This window comes from Eptatretus burgeri, chromosome 3, assembly GCF_056783735.1.
Source record: "Eptatretus burgeri isolate ZD-2024b chromosome 3, Ebu_testis_v1, whole genome shotgun sequence".
Classification (NCBI taxonomy): domain Eukaryota; kingdom Metazoa; phylum Chordata; class Myxini; order Myxiniformes; family Myxinidae; genus Eptatretus; species Eptatretus burgeri.
This window is the reverse complement of record NC_140963.1, coordinates 79,660,909-79,684,021: the sequence shown is the minus strand read 5'-3', so window position 1 is coordinate 79,684,021 and position 23,113 is coordinate 79,660,909. Positions and strand designations below refer to the sequence as shown.

Sequence of the window (23,113 nt, the reverse complement as noted above, 5' to 3'; positions counted from 1 at the left end):
CTTTAGGCAGCAGGCAAGAAGTTAGATGTATATGTGGCACCACGAATCCCAAATAACAGGATCCAGTCCAATTAAGTGGCAACCAAGGATAGGCTCTAAACCTGCATACAAAGTATGTACCGTTTGACGCTACTTTAGCATATGTCCCATTTATGCCCTTCCAGTTATCTGCTATGTCCTTTACTTCTATTGGTAGTTTGAATTAATTGATGAATTACAGGTAGATTCGCCTGCATAAAATTTGCTGCAAGGATTTGTCCAAGTTAATCAAAGGAACCTCGCTCATTTGTAAGTAATCCTAAAATACAGGCGTCTCTTTGCTAGGCTCTAAGGAGGATACCACCCGCCCGCAAAGCTCGTGCATCACTCATTACTTGTTCTATTCAAGGCATAGTTGTTGTACCATCCGGCTCCGCAATAATCAATTTCCTCAAATGGGATCACCGCGAATGGCAATCCTGTACATGAAGAGTGCAGGAGGTGGGCACATACCCAACGCTTCACCTTATTTTCTTTCATTGCGTAATTGTGCGACAGGGTCAAAAAGGTGTTTATCCCATACTGGCCTTTCTCATGCAATTGGTCCCGGTGTTTACCTTCTTCTGCCCTGCATACCCTGTCACGACCTATTCCTTGTTTCCTCTGCTCCAGACCTTCGACCGAACATTCTGCTCTCCTTGGCATTCCACAATGCCCTCACTATCTGTTATCGTTCATATTATCATGATTATGCACATGCTAATCAGAAGCACTGATCCATCTGTGATGAACTCCCTGCAACGTTCTTTCCACTTGTGGGTTTCCTCTATTCTCTTTACGACTTCCTGTGTGCTATTTTGCAGTGAGATGCATGAGACCATAACTGTTTACCTTTGCACTTGACAGCTGTGTGGGTAACCAATAATACCTGTTGGGGTCCAGTCCAACGTGCCCTCATGCGTTCTTCCGCTTGAACACCTTGATGTACACACAGTCGCCAGGCTGGATGCTGTGGTGTTCTTACACAGCTGGTTCTGGTTGCGCTTGTTTGACCTGCGAGTGGAATTATTTGACAACCTTTGTTAAGGCAACACAAAAGTTAATCATTGTCTCGTCCATCATGTGTATGTCCATCTGTTTCAGGGGTAATGGGGCGCTTACTTGCACTCACATCGGTCTCGCCATCAGTATTTCATGTGGGGACAATGGCGCCTGTTTAACTTTGACCTCATTGACATCAGTCCCAGAGGACTAGCATCTAGCTATTTCAAACCTGTTGATTCCTAAGTATGCCATTCTGGCATTCTACTTGCCCTGAAGACTCAGGATGGTATGGGCAGTGGAAGTGTTGTTTTATTTGCAAAACTTTGCAGAGTTCCTTGGTAATATCCAATGTGAAATGTGATCCTTTATCTCTGCGTATTTTGTGAGGTATTCAATACTCTTTGAGCAAAAGCTTTGCCACCATCCTTGCATCACATGCTCTGCATGGGTATGCCTCAATCCATTTGGTGAACATATCGACTACTACCAATATGTGGTTGAAATTACAGCATTTCAGCATGGTTGCAAAGTCAATTTGAAAATGAAAAAAGGCCCCCAGGGTTGAGGATTAGCTCCTTCCGGTTTCTTAAACACTTTACCAACATTATGGTGTTGACAATACACACATTTTCTCCAAAAAACTTCTGTCACAGCTGTAAACCCCAGAGCGTACCATGAATGTAGCACCTCCTTCTGCATCCCCCATTTGCTCATGTGGCCACTTCCGTGAGCCGGACGAGCAAGTCATGGTAAAAGCGCCTTTGGGGCAAACACCTTACCCTCTTTTGAGACCCAAAGTTTTGTTTCTGTGTTATAGCAGCAACCTGTTTTCTCCCACTTGGCTCTTTCACTTTCCTCAGTTGCCTCCTGTAGTGCTGCAATGTCATCAGTAGTCGGCGTCCTTTCCTCATTTTTCTCTTCGGCGAGCATATTTGCTATTTGTTGCGATTTTGTCACTTGTTTTGCTGCTAAATCAGTGAAAGCATTTCCTTTTTGATCAAATCTCTTTGCTTATTATGTGCTCAGCATTTCACTCTCGCTATTTGTTTTGGTAAGTGAATCGCTTCGAACAGTTCTGCTATCAATTTACCATTTTTGACTGGCACACCTTGTGATATTATATACCCCCTTATTTTCAAAAGTGCCTATACATCGTGTGCCACCCCGTACACATATAGCGAATCCAAATGTATTTTTATGCTCTTTTCCTCGGCGAGGTTACATGCCACAAAAAGCGCACGTAGTTCTGCCTGTTGTGTGGAATAATGTCGAAGTAGCTTACCACTTTCCAAAACGTCACTTTCAGAGCACACTGCATATCCTGACAGTCATGACCAGTCTGCTGGTCTTGTTGATGAGCCATCCACAAAGACTATCATTTTGTGGTTTTGCAGCGGGATGTTCTTTATGTCTGTCTGGGAAGTAGTGGGAAGTTCTTTATGTCTACACTTTATGTAGTGTCTGGGAAGTTCTTTATGTCTGTCTCAGTCATTACCTCCTCGCAGTTATGTTCTTCCCCATCATCTGCAATTGGCATTAAGGACACTGGATTCAATGCAGGACATCATTGATTACTCCATTCTTTTCTTGAATTAGCATTAGGTCATATGGCATTATTCTTACTGCCGATATGTGTTGCAATTTTGCTTTCAGTAACACAGACCTTACACAGTGTGGGACCCACAGTACTAAAGGCGATGTCATCACGATCTGACTTGTGGTTTGTAGAGCATATGAGGCAGCAGCTCCTGCCCGCAAATATGGTGAAAATCATTGCGCCACCAGATCTAGTTTCTTGCTGTAATATGCTAATGGAAGCATTTTATCACCATGCTGCTGTGTTGGTAATGCCAGTGCAAATCCATCTCTTTCATGGGTGTATAGGTAAAACGTCTTATCATAATCAGGCAAACCCAAGGCTGGTGTTGTTGACAGAGCTGTTTTGACCTTACCAAAGTTTTCTTCTGCCAATTGTGTCCACTCCACCGGCTCCGGTGCTTTGTCCAGCATCATATCCAACAGTGGTCTCCCCAGCGCTGCATAATCAGGTACCCATTGTTTGCAATATCCAGCCATCCCCAAGAAACATCTCATTTCTTTCTTTGTTTTGGGTTTCGGAACATTCACAATTACCTGCACTCTGTCCTTTGACAATCTCCTCAAGGTTCCACTCAATACATGCCCTAAGTAAGTTACCTGGGTTTCGCACAGTTGTAATTTGTCCTTTGGCATTTTATGACGTTTGGCAGCTAGCGCTCTTAAAAAGGTTAATGTGTCCTTTTTGCAATTATCCTCTGATATTGAACAAATCAGCAAATCTACATACCAAAGTACCAAAATCATACTGTACCAAAGTGGACCCTTCGGTAAGCGCTATGTCATTCAAATCCTTGTGGAGCGCTTGCGAGAACAATGCAGAGCTATCCGCAAACCCCTGTGGCAGTACTATCCAAGTATACTGCACCCCTTCATAGGTAAAAGCAAACAGGTTCTGCGAATCCTAATGGATTGGTACCGAAAAGAACGCACTGCTAAAATCGATGGTGGCGTAACAATGTATTGGATGGAATTGATGACAATATAGTCACTGGATTCTGTACCACAGCTTGAATTGACATTATTATATGCATTTGTTAATTGCCTTTAAGTCATGCACAAATCGCCATGTCTGTTTACTTGGTTTCTTTACAGGCAAGATTGGTGTGTTGCATTTGCTGACAGTCTCTCTAATTACCTCCTCCTCGAGTAGTGCTGTGATTACTGGGGCAATTCCTTTTCTGGCCTCCTCCTCTATAGGATATTGTTTAATACGACGTAGGGGCTTGATTTTATCCACCATAATATGCACTGGCTCTGCATCTTTTATTATCCCTACTTCATTTGGGTGTGTTGTCCACTATTCCTTGGGCACCTATGCCAACAGATCCTCTTTCTCCACCATCTATAACATTTCTCTAAACGGTAGCTTATTTATCGACTCAAAACCAGCCACAGAATCCACAAGTGGCTGTTCCGACATGTACCCTTCATTCCCTTCCATGCGATACAAATTTCGGCCCCATACCTGACATACATACTGTCTTGGCAATCCCTTCAATCACGTGATCATCGGCCCAATCTCCTTCGCTCTGTGTCCTTTTGCAACAATTAATGTAATGTGCGGCGTTATATTTCTGGGTTGGTACATCAAGTCGCGTTGCTGTTGTGTAGTTCTCACTTCCAATCCAATTCCCTCTTTCCATATCCAAAGATCAGTTTCTATATCAAATTCCATACCTACCGCATTTTATACTTGATTTACATCATTCATATCCTCTCCCGAAGCGTCAGTATGCTGTACAGTGTAAGGGTTCAACCCACTCTACCATATTTTCCCCCGTATTTTCATTGTGAGGCTCCAGCCAAAGTTTTATATCAGGAATTGTTTTTAGCTCTGCCAGATTCTGCTCAGTTATCTCTCAGACATTTTCTTCGCACACTAGTCACCAATACACCACAGGTCCAATTGATCGTGATAGCATCTCTAAGGTTTCTGCTTCTTTGATCTCTGGGATATTCAGAAACACTCCATTTTGTAACCATCTCATGGTACATCTCAAGTGACAAAGCAAATCTCGTCCCAATAAATTCACAGGTAAATTTGCCACCAGTGAGAAGGCATGGCGGAGTCTCTAAAAGGCCCCAATTCAACAGTTAGGTTTTGCGTTATGGGAATCTTTTCAGATACACCAGAAATTCCCACTACGTTTGCATGCTGGTGTGATAAAGGTGCGGTGGGCAAAACGTCCTTCCTAATTGTCGAGCAGGTAGCTACCGTGTCTACCATAAATGAAACCTTTTTCCCATTTACCTTCAGATTTAAGGTCAGCTCATCCGGAGGGGTCGCTGTTAACTTTGGTAGCGCGGAGGTCAACTCGCTCTCGCATTGTCAATTCCGCTTCTCTTGCTGTCTCGCCTGTCGGTTTTCTCCCAACGGCCCTTTGTACCGTGCTTGGGAATCCCTGCTCAACCGCCAGTTATGTGGACAATTTATCTTCCAATGTGCTACCTTCCCACAGATATAACAAGCATTTGGGTTTGGAGACAGCCCACGAGGGGGCGCTCTCTCATTATTTTTCGCACTTCTCCATTCCAGCTTTGTTTTCAAATTTATCTCAATTGGGGAAGGAGATCTCTCATCATTGTCAGATTCTTCTGCAAGACTCACATGTGGGGCTGTTGGTTTCTTCCCTCTCCTTTGATACGGCGGCCAATCATCTGGATCCCATTGATCTTCATCTTCCCACCTTTCTTTCAGCAATTTCCTTTTATAATCTTCCATCATCAACATTTGCAAATTCTCCACTTTAATGGTTTCTTTTTGGCTTCAGCTTTGAAGCAATGCTTCACTGCTGCAAGCATCTGAGCTGGTGGCTCCCCCTCCCATCCAATTTTGACAAGCTTTATCTGTTTCGGCACCGATGGCAGCAATCCCTCGGCAAACAAATGTCAGCAAGTCGTCCGTTATTGCAGCTACGCCCAACCCCGAATGTTGAACAATAACTTGTCGCAATCTATGCATAAATTCTTCCAGTTCTTCATCCTTTTTTTGTTTGCATCCCTGTATTTTTCCCCAATTTACTTCAGGCGGGCTTATAGCTGTTCTTAAATGGACAAGTAATTGCTGCACTCGGGTGTTAAAGCTTTTTCGGTTTCTCCTGCAGGTGCGATATCCGGCCACCCAGCTAATTATTTTGTTTTGCGCCAAATCTTGACCAGCAATACTGTTATCATTAACCTGATCACATCATCATGAGTAGCTTTGTTTGAGTTTATGTAAAATAACATCTGTTCCACGAACCATTCTGGGTTCTTGTCATAATCTTTCATTTGCATTTTCATGGCTTGTAAATCACTCTGGTTCCATGCACGATGAACAAAATAATTCTGATGTTGATTTCCGGATTCAACATCCTTTGTTCAATCATTAGGCACGCTCTCTCAAGTTCCATCACAGCCAGTTGATTGTCTTCAATTATTTTTCGCATCTCCATTGCCACTCGCTTATATGGATTTCCGGTGGCTTTAAAAGTCACACCCTCTTTCGCACTTCCTTCTTGCACCCTCGTCCGTTACTCGTGCTATCATCTGAATGTTTCCTCCCCATGCTCACCTGCGGAAGGAGGGGAGCTATTACCGGTAACATTTTCTGTACCTCTTTAAGGGTAGCTTGCGCATCTTTTAAACTCCCGTTTATGCTGACGCTCTTCGACTGCTCTTCTCTTTCAAGACTTTATTCGGCTCTTTTGCCAAAAAAATTCCAATCGACTTTTTCCATTCATTTTATCTCTCTCTCTCTCTCTCTCTCTCTCTCTCTCTCTCTCTCTCTCTCTCTCTCTCTCTCTCTCTCTCTCTCTCTCTCTCTCTCTCTATCTATCTATCTATCTATCTATCTATCTATCTATCTATCTATCTATCTCTATCTCTCTATCTCTCTATCTCTCTATCTCTCTCTTGTTTTCAACTCTATCCCAGTGGAACGTACCCCCTTCAGGAAAATTAAACCTCTGTTTTTCAGTCCACTCTGCTCATAACTTTAAATCCTTCAAAGAACTCGACCCGTAGGGCTTAATCATATACTCGGCATTCGACCCTGAGGAGGGTGCATCGCTATTCCCTGCTTTTCGATGCTTGTTCTCCATAACCGTACTTCTAAATACTGCCGAGCACTCTTCAGTACTCCTCTTATTTACAGCGACTTCTTCAAACCCCTTGGCCCCCGGCTCTCACAACCTTGGAACAAAATACCCTCATTACTCGCCCTTGTGGCAAGACCGGTGCTTCTCCGCCATCCTCGTGACTTGGCGTCTTAATCTCCTACACAGTGCCCCTTTAACACCGTTTCCCGACTCTGCAGTTCAACAACTCTGCGCAACGCCTCCGCCCCCCACCTGTGACTAGGCGCTTTCATCAGAACACAACAAGATGTTACCTGACTAAAGGAATAATAAATCCCTTTTTCCCTTACGGGGTGACGCCGGACCTTTACCCAATGAAACCCTCAAAAGTCTTTTATTTCGCTCAATAAACAGATATATATATATATATATATATATATATATATATATATACATATATATATATATATATATACATATATATATATATATATATATATATATATATATATATATATATATATACATATATATATATATATATATACCTTCTCAGCTTTTCAATTTTGGTTCGGGACTGTGCAGCGCCCACAAAGAGAAGCACGGCAGTCTGCCTGGCGTGAACAGGTCTCCCTCTCGCAGAGGTCTCTCACCTTCGGCTCTGCTGGTGTTCACGGGTCGCCGGGAAGAGGCCCTCTCCCCTACCCAGATGGAGGCTGTCGATTCCGTCCTCGTCGCCAATTCTGTCGGTGATTTTTGGCCACCTTGAGACAGAAATAACTTTTAGTTCAGTTGAAGCTGTTTATTCAGTTGCAAATATAAGACACTTGTGCACAAGGAAGTTTTTAGCCTGGAGCAATGTCACAAGCAGAAAAACTCCAACTATACATAGAGTATAACGAGTATATGTATATATATATATATATGTATATATATATATATATATATATATATATATATATATATATATATATATATATATATATATATATATATATATATATATATATATATATATATATATATATATGGTCTCACCAGGGCATGGTTAATACATCAAAGAAAATTAACTGAACAAAGAGAGGCCTCTCTGAGAAACAGCAGATGTAACTTGGTAAGGTTAAAATCACAAACACGGGATGAAAAACGGTCTGCTTTCTGAGCTTGCTTCAGATTGCTCCGGTGAGGGGAGGAAAGAGTATATGATTCTTTGTGCCATGGAACAGATAAGGTTTGACAAGATTTTTATGACTACAGAGGAATGTGTATATTTTACCTCCCTACTAGCTTTTCCAGCATACATTTATTAAATTCTTTCTCAAATCATTAACTGAAGCTAGTTGGCATTTTACCTCATTAAAAATTCAATTAACAATTCAGTTTCCCACAATTGGCATACCTGAACTCCTGTCCAACTTCAAGGCCTTCATCCGCAGCTTGATCAAATACTGCTCTTCCCTCTGCACTGGCCTATCTGGGCTGTTGTCACCACCTCAGACCTTGTTCAACTTGACACAGTGGAAACCAAGGCCTTTAATATCATTGGAATCGCCCATGATGAAGCTAAGTCTATGGACCTCCCACTTCACCATCGCTGACAAGTTGGTGGTATCTCTGTCTTCTTACTCCTTTTTGTTCTTGTGCCCTCTGCCCTCTCTGTGCTTGTCCCCCCTGTTTCGTACGCTTATTCTGCCATGCATTTAAATTCCAAACGAAAACGGTACTCGATAGAGTGCATACCTGTGCCAGGCTGAACAGTTTACGTTTTGTATCCATCCCACTGATAGGCCGGATCTGCATCCAGACCATTCATCCTTGTCACACACCAAAATGTAAGCGGCTTGTTCTTGTCACTTCCCAACTCATCCACCAAGTTTTGTCATCCGTCCAGAGCATTTTGAGAAATTGTGCTACATATCGTTTTTGGTCCTCTCAATGGTGAAGAATCACTTTAAATATTCTAGTATCCGGATCTGTATCTTCACCAAAAATTTATCAGTTCTTCTTTTTCACACGCCCAACCTGTTCACCAAATTTAGTCCAAATCCGTTCACAACTTTTTGAGATATCCTGCTCATAGGCAGACAGTCAGACAGACAAACATACAGAACAAGAGTGAGAATTGCTTTGCAATACTTGTCCCCTACCAATGTGATATACAGTATATACACAAATTTATACCTTCGTATGTATTTGACTAATATTTATTTTTATTTGCAGGTGACGATGAATCCAGTGGATCACTTAACAACAAAATTCCCCCTTTGAAACTCTGATGACACGGCCTCTGGAAGTTGGTCCATTTCAGCTAGACATATTGGACCGCATTTTGCATAGTTCAAGTGGTCATACCACTTGAAATATGGCAACATCTGACTGAAGGAGTGAAGATGAAGGTCCCAGATACCATCGCGCTGGGCTCTCATGAACTGAAGCAATGTGCAGACCATGTCCATGTACTGCCACCAGAAGATGAAGTTCACATTCAACAAAATCTGTCACAAGCTTGAAAAACCGTTCCTGCATCAGAAATGATACCACTTCTGAGATTTGTTCAGGCTTGTCATCGGCGACTATTGTGGAAAGCTCAGCATGGCATTTATTATCTGCTTTGGCAACAAACGAAAGAAAGGTTGGCTTGCAAGGTGAGTTTGTGAGCCCTCATACCGTTGTTGTGTACCTTTCCTGAAAGAACAAGCTCTACTGCACCTTGACCCAGCAATCTACTCTCCATCCACACCTCCGTTAATCCAGATCCATCCATATGATCTCCTGTAACCTTTAGAAAGTTCATTGAGATATGGAAGCCACCAAGGCGTGGAATTAACTTCTTTTGCTATTCTGGAGCAGACCACTTTAGTCCAATTAGTCTGCAGTAGAGTGTTTGGTCCACTGTGAGGACTGTATGCTCCTATCCAAAATGTGAAGATATTGCCATGCATCTCTTCACAACTGCATTGAAAGTATCTAATTCATGAGCCAGAGCAAGGATTATGGGCAAGTATCTACTGCTGTCTGCTCTGGTTCTACTGACTTATATCCATAATATCTTATATCGTATATCCAGGTCCATAATAACCTTCCCATGCATTGATCGAATACTGTCCAAGGAGGTCTTGTCTAAATCTTGACGATGTAGAAAGAATGTCTGTAGCTTCTGCTCGTTTCACGGAATAGTTGTCTTCAGATTTCCTGAACCAGGCCTCGTCAACAGGGGCAGTGATTACTGGCTCACATGTGTCTCGAGTAATATTGGCAGGATGCAGCTCCTCGAGGACATTTGGCATGATCAGAGTACGACTGGTGTATGGCTTAAGCATCTGAAGAGCTGCATCTGTTGTTTGGTCCCGTTGACAAGCGGCCATTTGGGTTGCATGGAAAGTATTCTTCCCATCTAGCATCTCATCAAGGATATCAATATTAACACAGGTGTAGTGGATAAATTTGCTTGCCATAATATTTGGTGGAATGATGGCACCAGTTGCGTGATCTAAGGGTTTTAGAGTACTCTCAGCCAATGAAGTGTCTATTTGCAACACCTACTCATAGCTTAGACAGTGTCCAGCCTTGTTAAACAGCTTCACTAGATCTTTTGACTGTGTAGCTTGGTGTAGTGTACTGGCAAGGCCAACATGTTTCGGAGTCCATTTTTTGCCACCACTGACACAGTAAACAAGATCCTGTGCTTTACTCAGAACCCTACTTTGGACAAGTTCCTCATCGTTTTCAGCACTGTCGTATTCTAGGGCCTCTTGACCACCAAAGATAAGTTTCAATAGCATATCTAAACTATCTGGAATGCATTCGATTGCAGCATCTTCACTTACAGAGAAACCTTGGTAGCCTGAGGTTGCCATCATATCCCCACAAATTTTCAGGGCTACATGTATCAATGATCTTGCGGCTCATATTTAGGCAGTGTTGACATTTCCTCACTCTCCTGGATGTCGTCTTTCATTTTCAGAACTGCAGTAGGTTGATACTTTGTAGGAATCAGTATAATTTTCTGCTCTGATGAACACATGTCAAGTGGTTGGAAGAAGTTGAAAAGGTTACCTAGCTTACCTAGTTGACTGCAACTTTTCCTTGAATGTTGTACTTCTACTATAGTAGGACTGTTGAATCATAGTTGATGATTCCTCAGCCAGCTCCTTATACCTCTCCCAGACATCCTCAAGAAGCAATACGTGCCCTTTGTCAGCTACTTGATGAAGCTCCTTCCATAACCATATCATAGCAAGGTCTGTATTGGCTGATTCCTGTTTTGTTTTTGTGGTAGATCTGGTGAATGCTCTTGGACAAGTCAGGTGATATTTAGCCTCAGCTGTGATCACATCAATCACACCACTCAGTCGAATGCTGACTTTGTAGTCAAGATGAGAAGCTTCAATAATTTGATTACTCATTTTTTTTGTCATTACTGAACTCAGACGTGCCTTCATTTCAGTGGTTTGACAGAAAATGCATAAGTTCCAATTAGTACGTGCCATCCCTTTTTGCAATAAACGCCCGTCATCACCAGAGACGCCACTACTACGACAACTTGCTTCCTCTTTCGAATGTTCTGCCTGAATCCTCTGTAGTCATTCAATTTTACTTTTGTCCGTGAAGTGAGCATAACACATTTTGTGCCACACAAGTTTTTCAGCTGCAGCAGAATTTAACACATCTTCAAGACGATCAATCACATCGATATTCTTTTAGTCCCTTAGTTTCCTTCTGCGACATACAGCAGTCCTAACTGGACTGAGTCCATGATCACTTGCTTCATTTAGAGGAACTCTGGCTTTATGGGTTTGGCAGAACATGCACGAGCTGTAATCCACAGACGAAGGCCTTTTCAAGCCAACTACTGGATCCATCGTCACTTGCAAATAAAAAGAAACATTAGTCAAATACATACTAAGGCCAGTGTGACCACTCCTTGGCTTTTTTTCACAAGATCTTGGCTATTCGTTGTTCACCTTGGCGTCTTGGTTTTCTATAGGTTTTCTTGGTGTAAAGGTTTTGTATTATCATCGCTTTTCCGAAACCTTGTGAATTCTTGGCTTTTTTCATTGGCTCACCTTGGTAGTTATGAAAATGAGGAGTGGTCACACTGACTAAGGTATTAATTTGCGTACATATATATATATATATATATATATATATATATATATATATATATATATATATATATATATATATATATACATAATATATAAATGTTTGCCCCAAGAATGGCAGCCATTTTGTTTATGCTAATTAGATCGTCAAAAACTCAAAATTCGCCTTGGGAACGGGGTTAATCGAATTTAGAATACCCTACTTATGGTAAATAGTCAGGATCCCCACTTTCACCCAAAAATGCGCCTCAAAATTTATACATGGCCTTTTCCCATAAATCCATCTAAGGTACAGGTGGGATGGACGGACACACCAGACAGATGAAGAGCAAACCGGTGAAACCGGTAGGGAAGTAATAATAGACCAGACTAACAAAGATACTTGCAAATCTTCGTGAATCTTCGATTTCACAAGTAACAAACAGAAAGACAGGACTGCAAACATAACCCCCATCCACCTTTGAGGCAGAGGTAAGTAATATTACCGAGGTGCGGGTCTCCATGGGAGAAGAAAATATTTGAACTAGCAGAGTCTTTAATACTAAAGACTAAAAAAATGGCATGTGCTACTTCCTTGCTTGACACTCAGCATTTTAAAAGGATTGAGAATGAACAAACAGCCATAGGTTGGCAATTATTGTGCAGGCAATTATTGGGCATTATGGCCTCCTCCTGCCTTGAAGTTTCTTCTCGGGGAACTCGTATTAAATGGCATACCTGAATATGATTTGTAATGCACACTCCCACCAGGCGGCGCTGCACGATATATATATATATATATATATATATATATATATATATATATATATATATATATATATATATATATATATATATATATATATTGATCCATACTCTTTGCAGAGCGTTGGTACTACCAAAGTAGTTTGTTGGTAAGGGTTATACTAGGTGGTTTGTCATTGACTTCCCAGCGCTGTTGATTCATGCTATATCCTTTTAAATGCTGAGCATCAAGCAAATGAGCAGCGCATTCCATTTTTAAAGACTTTGGTGTAAGTTGGATGGGGTTTGAGCCACCGACCTCCCAGACTCAGAACTGATGCTTTCATCATTAAACCAACGAGTCTGATCGCTAAAATATCCTCATTTATATAAAGAACATTTGGGTCCTTTCCCCACCCTAAACCCCGGAGCTTTGAATTTTTTTTGTTTAAATGCCAATAACATTCCCATGCATCCTCTCCTGAATACAACCACAAGTTTTCAACTGTTCCATCTCGGAGTTCAGGATTGCATATCAGTCAAACAAATTCATAAACCCACACTTCTCGAATTAATTGGCATTTGCTACCTGTTCATGGATATTGTTATTCGCCGTTACCTGATTCGTTCGTTTGTGACTCCAACATGTAGTGATATCTTCCCATTGCAACCCTTTCATGTTTGACATAACAGTTTTACTCTGATCGTCTTAATGTGCGCATTTCTATTTCCCTTCAGGTTGTATCTTCAAACCATATTATTGGTTTAAATGACCAAGAAGAGAGGTTTGATACTGTATCTTCACACAAGAAAATGGTTACTATTGTCATGCTGAACTGGAGATTAAACCTTCCAAATCAGCTGAACCACCTTGCAATGCCTTTCACTCACACCTGGCCAATCGATGTCTGTTGAAACTTTCCAGCTTGGTAACTCGATTCTCACTAATACTTGTCCTCAGAAAGTAAGCAACGAGGAAGTAAATTTTGCTTCTGAAAGGTTATTGACCCACCAGAAGCTGAACCGTTTCTCATTTTCTTCACTTGGGGGAAATCGTAAGAGGCAGCTTTACGTCCTGGGAAAGCCATTTCGCAGATGAGCTGTAAAGCTCGCTACGCCCGGGTATGAATTTAAATTGCCTTCTCTGTGCGTGGCTCACGACCCTCGTCATGCCAAACATGCTTGGCCGATCTAAGAGGGTCTTCGGGAAATGTTGTCACCGGGTGTTTGTAGGCAACGGGAGGGGCTGTTCAAATCCATTAACTTTGACCAAATCCAAATCCAAATCCAACGTCACTTTGCAAATGCTCGGCGTGCATCAGAAATGTTACTTTAGCATTTCATGTGTTTTCGGAACATACCTTCTCCGAAGCAGGGAAATAAAACCTCTTGGATAGGTCTGCCAGGAACCCATAAACAAACAGAGGCAAATAGTGTGTGCGCAATATACCCACATGGCTCGGCGATGGGAGGGCTGCTGGGTCTGAGGGTGTATTAAAACCAGCAGCTGTTGGACCCTTAATTGAGTGATGGTGTATTAAAACGCACCGACCAGCCCGTGATCCGGTTCCAGGTCAGTACCGAGAGAAGGTCCGAAAAGATCCCTTTGTATACTGCACCATGGACTCGTATTGCTGAAGCCCTGGGTGTTCATGCCGATTGGCGCACACAAGTGGTTAATGAGCAGAATAATTAACAACTAGAGTCTTTTGGCATAGGTGTACATCGCCAGGCCTCCCTCGCCTCTCTTCGTGCATTTTCACTGCCAGTTGGCCGCTCTGGAAGCCCACGGGCAGGGCAGTGATGGAACGCAATTACTACCAACAGTCCGGCACGGCGTTAAAGTGCTTAAACAAACCGTGCATCGAGGCTTATGCTCTAGGGTCGTTTGGTGCTGTGAATTATCGAACGTGCCTGCGCTCTAAGGAGCCAATTAGGTTCCATTAATGTATTTCAACCATACCTCTCCGCTTCAGACCACAATTAAATGCGCTGTCTAATTTTCGTTCACTTTACACCGAGCCTGGTCGGCGGTAATAAATGCATCATCCGCGCCATAATTTGTGCCTTTATCGTTCGGACATCACGTGCTTGCTGGGAACGCATTTGTGAATGGAATGCGAGCCGATGTCCGAGACGAGATCCGGCTGTCCATCCGGTGGTGGCAATTAAAAGCCGACGTCGATAAGCTCTGATCACGACCGCACGGGACCGTCTGCTCGATGGAAGCAAAAATAATGTCGCGTCCGTGTTGACGCGCCAGGCTATCGGGAGTACAGGGAGATGAGGTTACTTGATCGTCCACTGAGGCAGTGTCCTGGAAGGCAGGGTGTGGTTTAGTGGGGGGGGATGCAAATGATGCTTTGGATGAACGATTTTAACGTGTCGACCTTTCACTAGAATGCTTACCTGCATGTAGTTACCGACACACAGTGCCGGATTAAGCCTCGGCTGGCCCAAAAGGCACATTTTGAAATTTTCGGGAATGGCCTGAAAATTTTTAATTACATCTCGGGCTCATGGAAATGGACCCCAGACAAAAGATGAACTGATTCAAGAACAAAATATTTAATACAAAAAAAGACAAATATTTAATGTAAAAATAATTTTTGGCTGGCCCTAAGGCACATGCCTTTGTCTGCCTAATGGTTAATCCAGCACTGCCGACACACCGTGTATACAGTTGGCAAAGCAAACAGGATTCTGCACTGGCAAGTGCACTTACCTTTGAGCTTATCGAGCGTGGGTTCGATTCCTGACCCGACTATAAATTGTCAGATTGGTGCTTCACATTTTGCATCACAAAGTGGGCCGTCCCTCAGATGGACATTAAGCCAAGTGTCCCATCTGCTAACATTAATTGGTGGAGCTTAAATATCTGATAGGTAAATATCAAATATCTGATATTATCTATTAAATATCTATTTAATAAATATCTGATGCCCTCCTTCAGCTCGACAGCTCAAAGGTGAGTCCACATACCTCCAGGCTATCCCACCACAGTGGCAAATCCAGGGGGGTTTCATGGTTACCCGGAACCCCCCCCCCCAACAAAAAATATTTACCATTATAGTGGCAAACCCAGGGGTTCCCTGGTCACCCAGAACTCCTTCTAGTATGTCATATAGTTGCTCGTATGTGATATAGGCACTACCATCACTCAGGTAGGTCTTACTAATCATGATATTTAAGATTGAAACTTGAAGTTTATTGAATTCAAGCTATTTTCTTTTTAGTTATGCATTTAAATATTCCATTAATTAACTTTTATATATTTTTGCACAATACATGCATATGCACAATATGTGAATGTGAATTTATTTGAAAACTGCAATGAAGTTTTCATAACATTCATATGACTTAGATTTTCTGTTATTTGGAAACCCCCCCTACCCAATTCCTGGATTTGCCCCTGCCGCTAGGCCACTATTGTGTATTTGTGTGTGCAATGTTTGAAATGCCTTGCGTCATAATTGTGGGGTGTCATAATTGAAAGTGAAATAATCTCCTGTGATCCATGATTAAAATTTGGTTCATTACAGTTGCATCCATTTTCTCTCACGAATAATGGTCTGAACAACCGATCCATCTGTGGAACGCAGTTGAAGCAATTGAGATTCCAGCTCCAAATGTAAACATCAACCTTTGTCCCACCAGTCGGAGCGACGGTGCAGGCTGTCTTGCCTTGAAGTCTCGATAGAGGGCGCGCAACTCCAAAGCACCACCCACGGTCCATGGCAGGCGAATGATAGCCCGGGCGGCGTGTTTATACCTTGCTAGCCATGCTGTGCAAGGTTTCATCGATAGATGAGGTTTGCCGTTGACGGAATAACTGAGTGAAATATTCTGCCGTGCAAGCTTGATTCGTCATCAACATCTATCGTCCTTTGCACAGCACGCTGACTCGCCCTGCCCCGACACAACTCACAAAGGAGCATTGCTCAGTGTTAATGCTTATGAGAGAAAACTATCGTTCATAATAAATGTGTCTTGTAGGATTACACAATCATTTATAATGGCTCTTCTACTCAGAGGGTGGTGAGTGATCAAATTTGTCATTAAAATTGACTCCTTCAGAGGGGACCAAATAACACATTTAGGATTTGAAGAATTAATGGTCGCAGTAATTAAGAATGCGGCGAAAATGTACAAATGACAAGTAAAAGTACAACTATGATGGTAGAATAATCGGCCGATTTAATGGAACGATTTTTTTTTCAATGACGTAATAATATGCCCGGCAATGCCCTGTGCCCATGTAGAAGAAGACTCACTCATAAATAGACTAAAACAACATGAAAGAGTAATTCATTCTTTTGCACATTTATTTCCATAATTCGTCAGAGATTGCACGACGGACTGAAATATCATTCAAGTCTGCTATACTATAATATTATACTATTGTACGGATAACAAACAGCACGCTGCCCTGAGCATGAAATATTGGTTCTTCCATCGATCATGCTCACGAACTTTCAAATGTGTCTTTACAAAAATTGCACTGCAGAGAGAACACCTTCGAAACATCTGTGACGTACGAATAATAAACACCATTGTAAACAATTACCGCTGTGCACGCAAAAAACGTCTGCCCGTTCACTATGTAGGTATATCATATACATAACAATATATATATATATATATATATATATATATATATATATATACGTATAGATATATAGATATATAAATATATATATATATAATCATATTATACAATCCATTGTATTCCAGTGGAGTTCAGAAGTGCAGCTTTTTCAAGTACAATCGAATGTGTAAAACTCCACTCGGACACATAATGTATGTTGAATGCCGAGCACACAACTGCGACAGGCCGATGTCCTCACCACGAGGAAGGCTTTGGTTGTTGTACGTAATATAAACATGTAAATACAATGGTCTCCCGTGGGGATCGTTCCCTGCTCAACGGTAACCTTTAGGACAGACAGTTCACTTTGGCGGGACATGCACGGCGCTGTCTGTGTCCAAATTGTCTCCTTTTATCGCCAGCTCTCCGGTCTTGTGTTGGTAACGCCTGCTTTTATTGCGCCGTCTAGACGGTTCAAGTTTTCCTCCATTATAACACCTTTCCGCTTCGTTAAACGGACACATCGAGGCCTCAACGAACGTGTGTGCCTCCACTCACACGGAGCAGTCCCTCGTACACCACAGTCGTTTGTTGCAGGTCCCCGTGGTTCACACTAAAGGGACATTCGAACCCCAAAAGGTCTCCCCGGGAATGGATTACATTTCTTCCCAGCTCGCAACTTGGTGGGGCTTCGATCCCCGGCGATCACAGGTATGCAGTTCTTGGTACGTGGGACCGTGCGAACCGCTGTGTTCATTGATATGATGATTGTGAGTCCGTCCGTGTTCAAAATGTTTAATAATAATAATAATATTTATAATTATTATTTTCTCTTGTAAAGGTGTTAACATAAAGTTACTTCAACATGAATTACCTTTGAGAGATTGGGAGTGCAGTACCAACGGTTTCACATTTCATGCTCATGTAATAATAACTCTTTATACTGTTCACACAACATGGCCATTATATAGTTTATTACTCAACCTAACTCCTGGTTTTATCAGAACCATATAACCCGATTATCATGACTATTTTTGGTATTGTACTTTTAAAAGAGACAGGTGCCTTAACCATCACGATAATTATTATTTTCATTATTATAGCCTGCTTTTTTAAATAGTGGTTAACCGAATCAATAAACAATTAATCGTTAACTTTTGTTTTTTTTTTTTTTAATTTCCTTAAATAAACTCCGAACAATTCCACAGCTTTTTCCTTTACAATATAATCTTTTGTTATGTATATACTATATATATATATATATATATATATATATATATATATATATATATATATATATATATATATATATATATATATATATAATTTAAACACATCTACATCAAAAAAATTGTTGACTTATACTGAATGAGTTGTACATAATGCATCACATAATATACACATGTCTCTCATATAATAATGACGTTGTATATCTTGCACAAACAAACACATTTACAAGTATTATTTTTTCCGGTTTTGGCACCGATTATATGTAAAGCAGTGATAACTGCTACATATATTCATATGATATGAGGTTGCACGAAGTTCCTCAAATTTGATTTAAAACGGCTCACAGTTCGATGTACAGTGTTCGATTCTTCACCATACATGGGTCGTACGAACGAGCAGACATTGATGGACGTACTCAAGGAAAATGGCGGACACGGCTTGACGTAAAGGATCGCCTCGTGATCTGTTTGCATATCATCTACGTCACAGATAAGGGTTCCCTGCAAAATATTGCAATCTGTCTCGGTTCAATTTCTTCTCCTTCATGCGCCTGTTCTGGAACCAGATCTTCACCTGGCGATCCGTCAGATTCAACATCCTCGAAAGCTGCACTCGCTTTTCTTTGTTGATGTAAACGTTGAAAAAGAACTCGCGTTCCAACTCACGGATCTGGTACTTAGTGTATGGGCAGCGTTTCTTCCTTGTCCGGGTACTCGCTAGAAGATAATAAGAAAAAAAGAGAGGAGGGTCGGTGGAGGGAGAGCATGTGCGATAGTACTTGGCCAATAACTTTGTCCATTAGGCATTATTGGACGAAAAACCGAACAAAAAACAGTTAGGACAAACTTCTTTTTGTGCATAACATATGGACTGGCAAATGGCAACCTTAGTCATGTGCTAGATATACCGTAAATATGGTTAGAAGATGGTGCAACAACAATTAATTACTTTACTGTACTTCATTAAAATTGTTTTTCCATCCATCTAATCAGCAGTGCAAGTGTTAATTAATAACACGGTTTCACAGGCAAAGTTTGGTTGAAGTTGTTATTTCCAGTTTACAGGTGAGTTTGGCTTGAGTTATTATTGATAGTTTACATGTAAAGTTTCCCTTAAAGTCTAACTTATAATTTACAGGCAATATTTGGCTTAAGTTCTTATTTCCAGTTTATAAGCGAGTTGGGCTTTATTTTGTATTTATAGTTTATAGATAAACTTCAGCTTTCATTTTTATTCATATTTTACAGGCAAAGTTTCCCTGAAGTTATTATTGATAGTTTACATGTATAGTTTCCCTTAAAAATTTACTTATAGTTTACAGGCAAATTTTGGTTTAAGTTCATATTTTTGTTGACAAGCAAAATTGGGCTTAAGTTATTATTTATCTATCGAAGGCAAACTTTCCCTTAATTATTATTTATAGTTTATAGGCAGTTTAGTTTTAGTTTTTATTCAGAGTTCACAGGCGAGTTGGGCTTAACTTCGCATTTATAGCTTACAGCCAAAGTTTAGCTTTTGTTTTTATTTATAGTTTAAATAAAAGTATCCCTGAAGTTTTTATTGATAGGTAACATTTAAAATTTCCCTAAAATTCTTAAAGTTTACAGGAAATCTTTGCCCTCATTATTATTTATAGTTTAAAGGCAAAGTTTGGCTTATGTTAATATTTCCAATTTATCGATGAGTTTCACTTAAACTTGGCAAACTTTCCCAAAACTATTATTTATATTTCACAGGCAAAATTTGGCTTTAGTTTCATATATACTTTGCGTGCAAAGTTTCCCCCTCCCCAAGTTCTTATTGGACAGTTTACACACAATCTTTCCCTTTCGTTCCCATTTAATTATCATGAGGAATCTCACAGTTGCTTTGTTTGTATCATTACATTTCTGTATTTGCAGATGTAAATGACAATGTTTATAGGTAAATACTGTGGCAAAGCACATCAAAGCAATATTCATATACATAAATGTATAGTGCTGCATAAAGGTATTTAACATCGTCAACTGTTAATGTACACAAACATGTAAATACATGAAAGTATTTAACATTGCCACCTATTACTACAGCATAAACAAACATATAATGATGCATGAAGATATTTAACATTGCCACCTATTACTGCAGTATACACAAACATATAATGATACATGAAGAGATTTAACATTGCCAACTATAAGCATGCACAAACATATATAATGATACATGGAGATATTTAACATTGCCAACTATACATATACGCAAACATATAATGATGCATAAAGATATTTAACATTGCCAACTATTAGCATACACAAACATATAATGATGCATTTAACATCACCACCTATTAATTTACACAAACATACAATGATACATGGAAGTATTTAACAAATCATCGCCATCTGTTAAACGTTAACAAACAAGGATGTATATCTGACCCGGATATTTACAGTGGCTGGTAATCATATCCATAGTCTCACAGAAAAGTAAATAAGTGATGATCACTAAACACATCCTTTGTCCATAACAAGTAACACGAGTTATGGTAAGGATTAGTGTCGGAGTGTCTCGATGGAAGGCAATAATGGATTTTCCCATACAATACAAGGGTTGAGAAAGTTTACCATTGTGGGAAATGAGGTGAGGATGCCATTTTGGACATTACCCTTCATCAGACGAAAAGACAATGGTCCACTCCTTTATTCCATTGAATAATTTTGCCTAAAATGTCTTCCCCACTCTTGTTTGGAAAAACGCATTTTATTTTGGCCAGAGTCGTTTTCCAATATATATTGCTTTTAACAGAACAATCATCCAATAACGTCAATTTCCGAATTCTTTTTATTCTTTCCAAGATTGAGGCTGATGTAAGAATGGTATTTTGAAAACTTCATATGTTGTCCTCTGAGACATCGCTGACACATATATATATATATATATATATATATATATATATATATATATATATATATATATATATATATATATATATATATATATATATATATATATATATATATATATATAGTGTAAATACTCCAGCCATCTATGCTGTGGGACATGTACGTGAACTGTGACCAAGTGTGGCCCATGACTTTTGTTCCCTCAACATTAAGAGGAATGGAACTTCAGAGTCTTGTTCAGTATTTCCTTTGAATTGTAAACGAGTGAAAGTACCGACGAACCTGCGGGGATCATGTCTGGTCATACAAACAGATACAAGTTACATTGAACAATTCATACAGAGACGAGCCGAAACAAACAATTTGTACAGAGAAGAGCCTAACCAAACAGTTCGTACAGAAACGAGCCTAAACGCATAATTCGTACGGAGGCGAGCGTAACCAGACAATTCGAACGGAGGCGAGCCTAACCAAACAATTCGTACAGAGGCGAGCCTAACCAAACAATTCGTACAGAGGCGAGCCTAACCAAACAATTCGTACAGAGGCGAGCCTAACCAAACGATTCGTACAGAGGCGAGCCTAACCAGACAATTCGTACAGAGGCGAGCCTAACCAAACAGTTCGTACAGAAGCGAGCCTAACCAAACAATTCGTACAGAGGCGAGCCAAACAAACAATTCGTACAGTGGTGAGTCTAACCTAACAATTCGTACAGGGGCAAGAGCACACATCACCAAAAATGCACATAGACAAGAGTATCACCAAACAATGCTGAACAAGGAATGAGTGCAGAAAGTGTCGAACGCACGGCTGGTACGAGGCCGTTCGTATGACCAAAGCTTTCACCCTCAATGGATGCATCACAGCACGAAGACATGGACGGACCAGGGGCTCGCGAGGATCGCTCCCCATGTGTTCCCGCCATGCTCTCTTCTTTCATCTCGCCCTTCTCCGTGGAGTTCTTCTCGCCTTCCTCCCTTGCACTTGTCGCAACCTCGAAGAATGGGTCGAAGCCCTGTGGGAGAATGCCGTTACGTCCCACCTGGCAGCGGCTGCCAGAGCCTGCTGGAGAGCCATAGTAATGGCTGTAGAACGAATCCGAGGATTTGGCCGAGAGCTCGTTGGGTGCATCCGGGTACTCCCTGGGGACGAGACCATCCCGTGTGTAGCACGTAGCAAAGGAGCGCCCATTCCACTTGCTGGCGCCCGCGTCAGCCAAGCCCTGCATGGTAGAATAAGCATACGGAACAGGGGTGAAGTCGTGCCTTGACACATAATAAGGACACGCGGACATGTAGCCGAGGGCAGCGGACGCTCGTTCATCGAACTCGCTCTGCATCCTCGGACAAGGAATGGGCTGCGTGATCCCTGCTAGTCGTGCCACCGGTTCGAGTGTGTGACTGCACTCCACCTTGGATCGAGTTGGAATAGCGATCGACCCCTTTTCAGCACTGGATTCAGTGTGTGGTGTGTGACCTCCTCTGTGCTGGATATCGTAATCCTGTCTTCCTCGAAGCGCTGAATTCAGCACGTGTCACCTTCTCAGTTTTGGATCCAGTGCATGCTCCCTGTCAGCGCTGGATCGAGTGAATGACTCGCTCACCGCGCCCTGTGGCCACCCGCACGAGTGGTGGCGCTGCTTTTGGCAGCACGCATCACGTGACTCCAGGAAACATTGGTTGCATATCTGTTATGACCCTTCTCTTGGGACAGATTCGTTTGCGGATTGTCTCGGAATCTGACTCGGGGGGGGGGGGGGGGGAGGCAGCAGCCCAATATATTGGCAGCCCAATTGGTCGAGAGGGACTCGTTTTTAACCGGAGCAGGGAATGACCCGAGAGGAGGTGCAGTGGAACTCGGGTGGTGATTGAGATTCCGCATCGTGCAGTCGGCGGCGAG

The 23,113-nt window shown here is 41.5% G+C and overlaps 1 protein-coding gene and 1 long non-coding RNA gene across 3 annotated transcripts in view; one reads left to right on the top strand and one right to left on the bottom strand.

Annotated features, from left to right (window-relative positions):
- The window catches only part of LOC147030278 (uncharacterized), a 72,357-nt gene extending 57,533 nt beyond the window's left edge, over positions 1-14,824 (top strand). For both annotated transcript variants that reach the window (XR_015056290.1, XR_015056289.1), the window contains one exon: positions 13,247-14,824. This is a non-coding gene — a long non-coding RNA (uncharacterized LOC147030278). The remainder of the gene's footprint in view (positions 1-13,246) is intronic.
- A 3,612-nt stretch (positions 14,825-18,436) lies between these two features.
- Positions 18,437-22,886, bottom strand: LOC147030277 (homeobox protein Hox-C11a-like). The gene is made up of 2 exons (XM_085872095.1): positions 22,061-22,886; positions 18,437-19,042 (listed from the first exon to the last, which is right to left on the bottom strand). The coding sequence occupies exons 1-2, from the start codon at positions 22,551-22,553 to the stop codon at positions 18,810-18,812; spliced, it is 726 nt and encodes a 241-aa protein (XP_085728221.1). The 5' UTR covers positions 22,554-22,886; the 3' UTR covers positions 18,437-18,809.
- Positions 22,887-23,113: the final 227 nt, after the last annotated feature.

What these genes read in the sequence shown, in the direction of transcription:
- LOC147030277 (XM_085872095.1), bottom strand. Translation starts at nt 22,553, where the DNA reads ATGCAGAGCGAGTTCGATGAACGAGCGTCCGCTGCCCTCGGCTACATG. An exon ending in CTGTGATGCATCCATTGAGG is followed by an intron (nt 19,043 to 22,060) that starts GTGAAAGCTTTG and finishes ATTATCTTCTAG; the next exon opens with CGAGTACCCGGACAAGGAAG.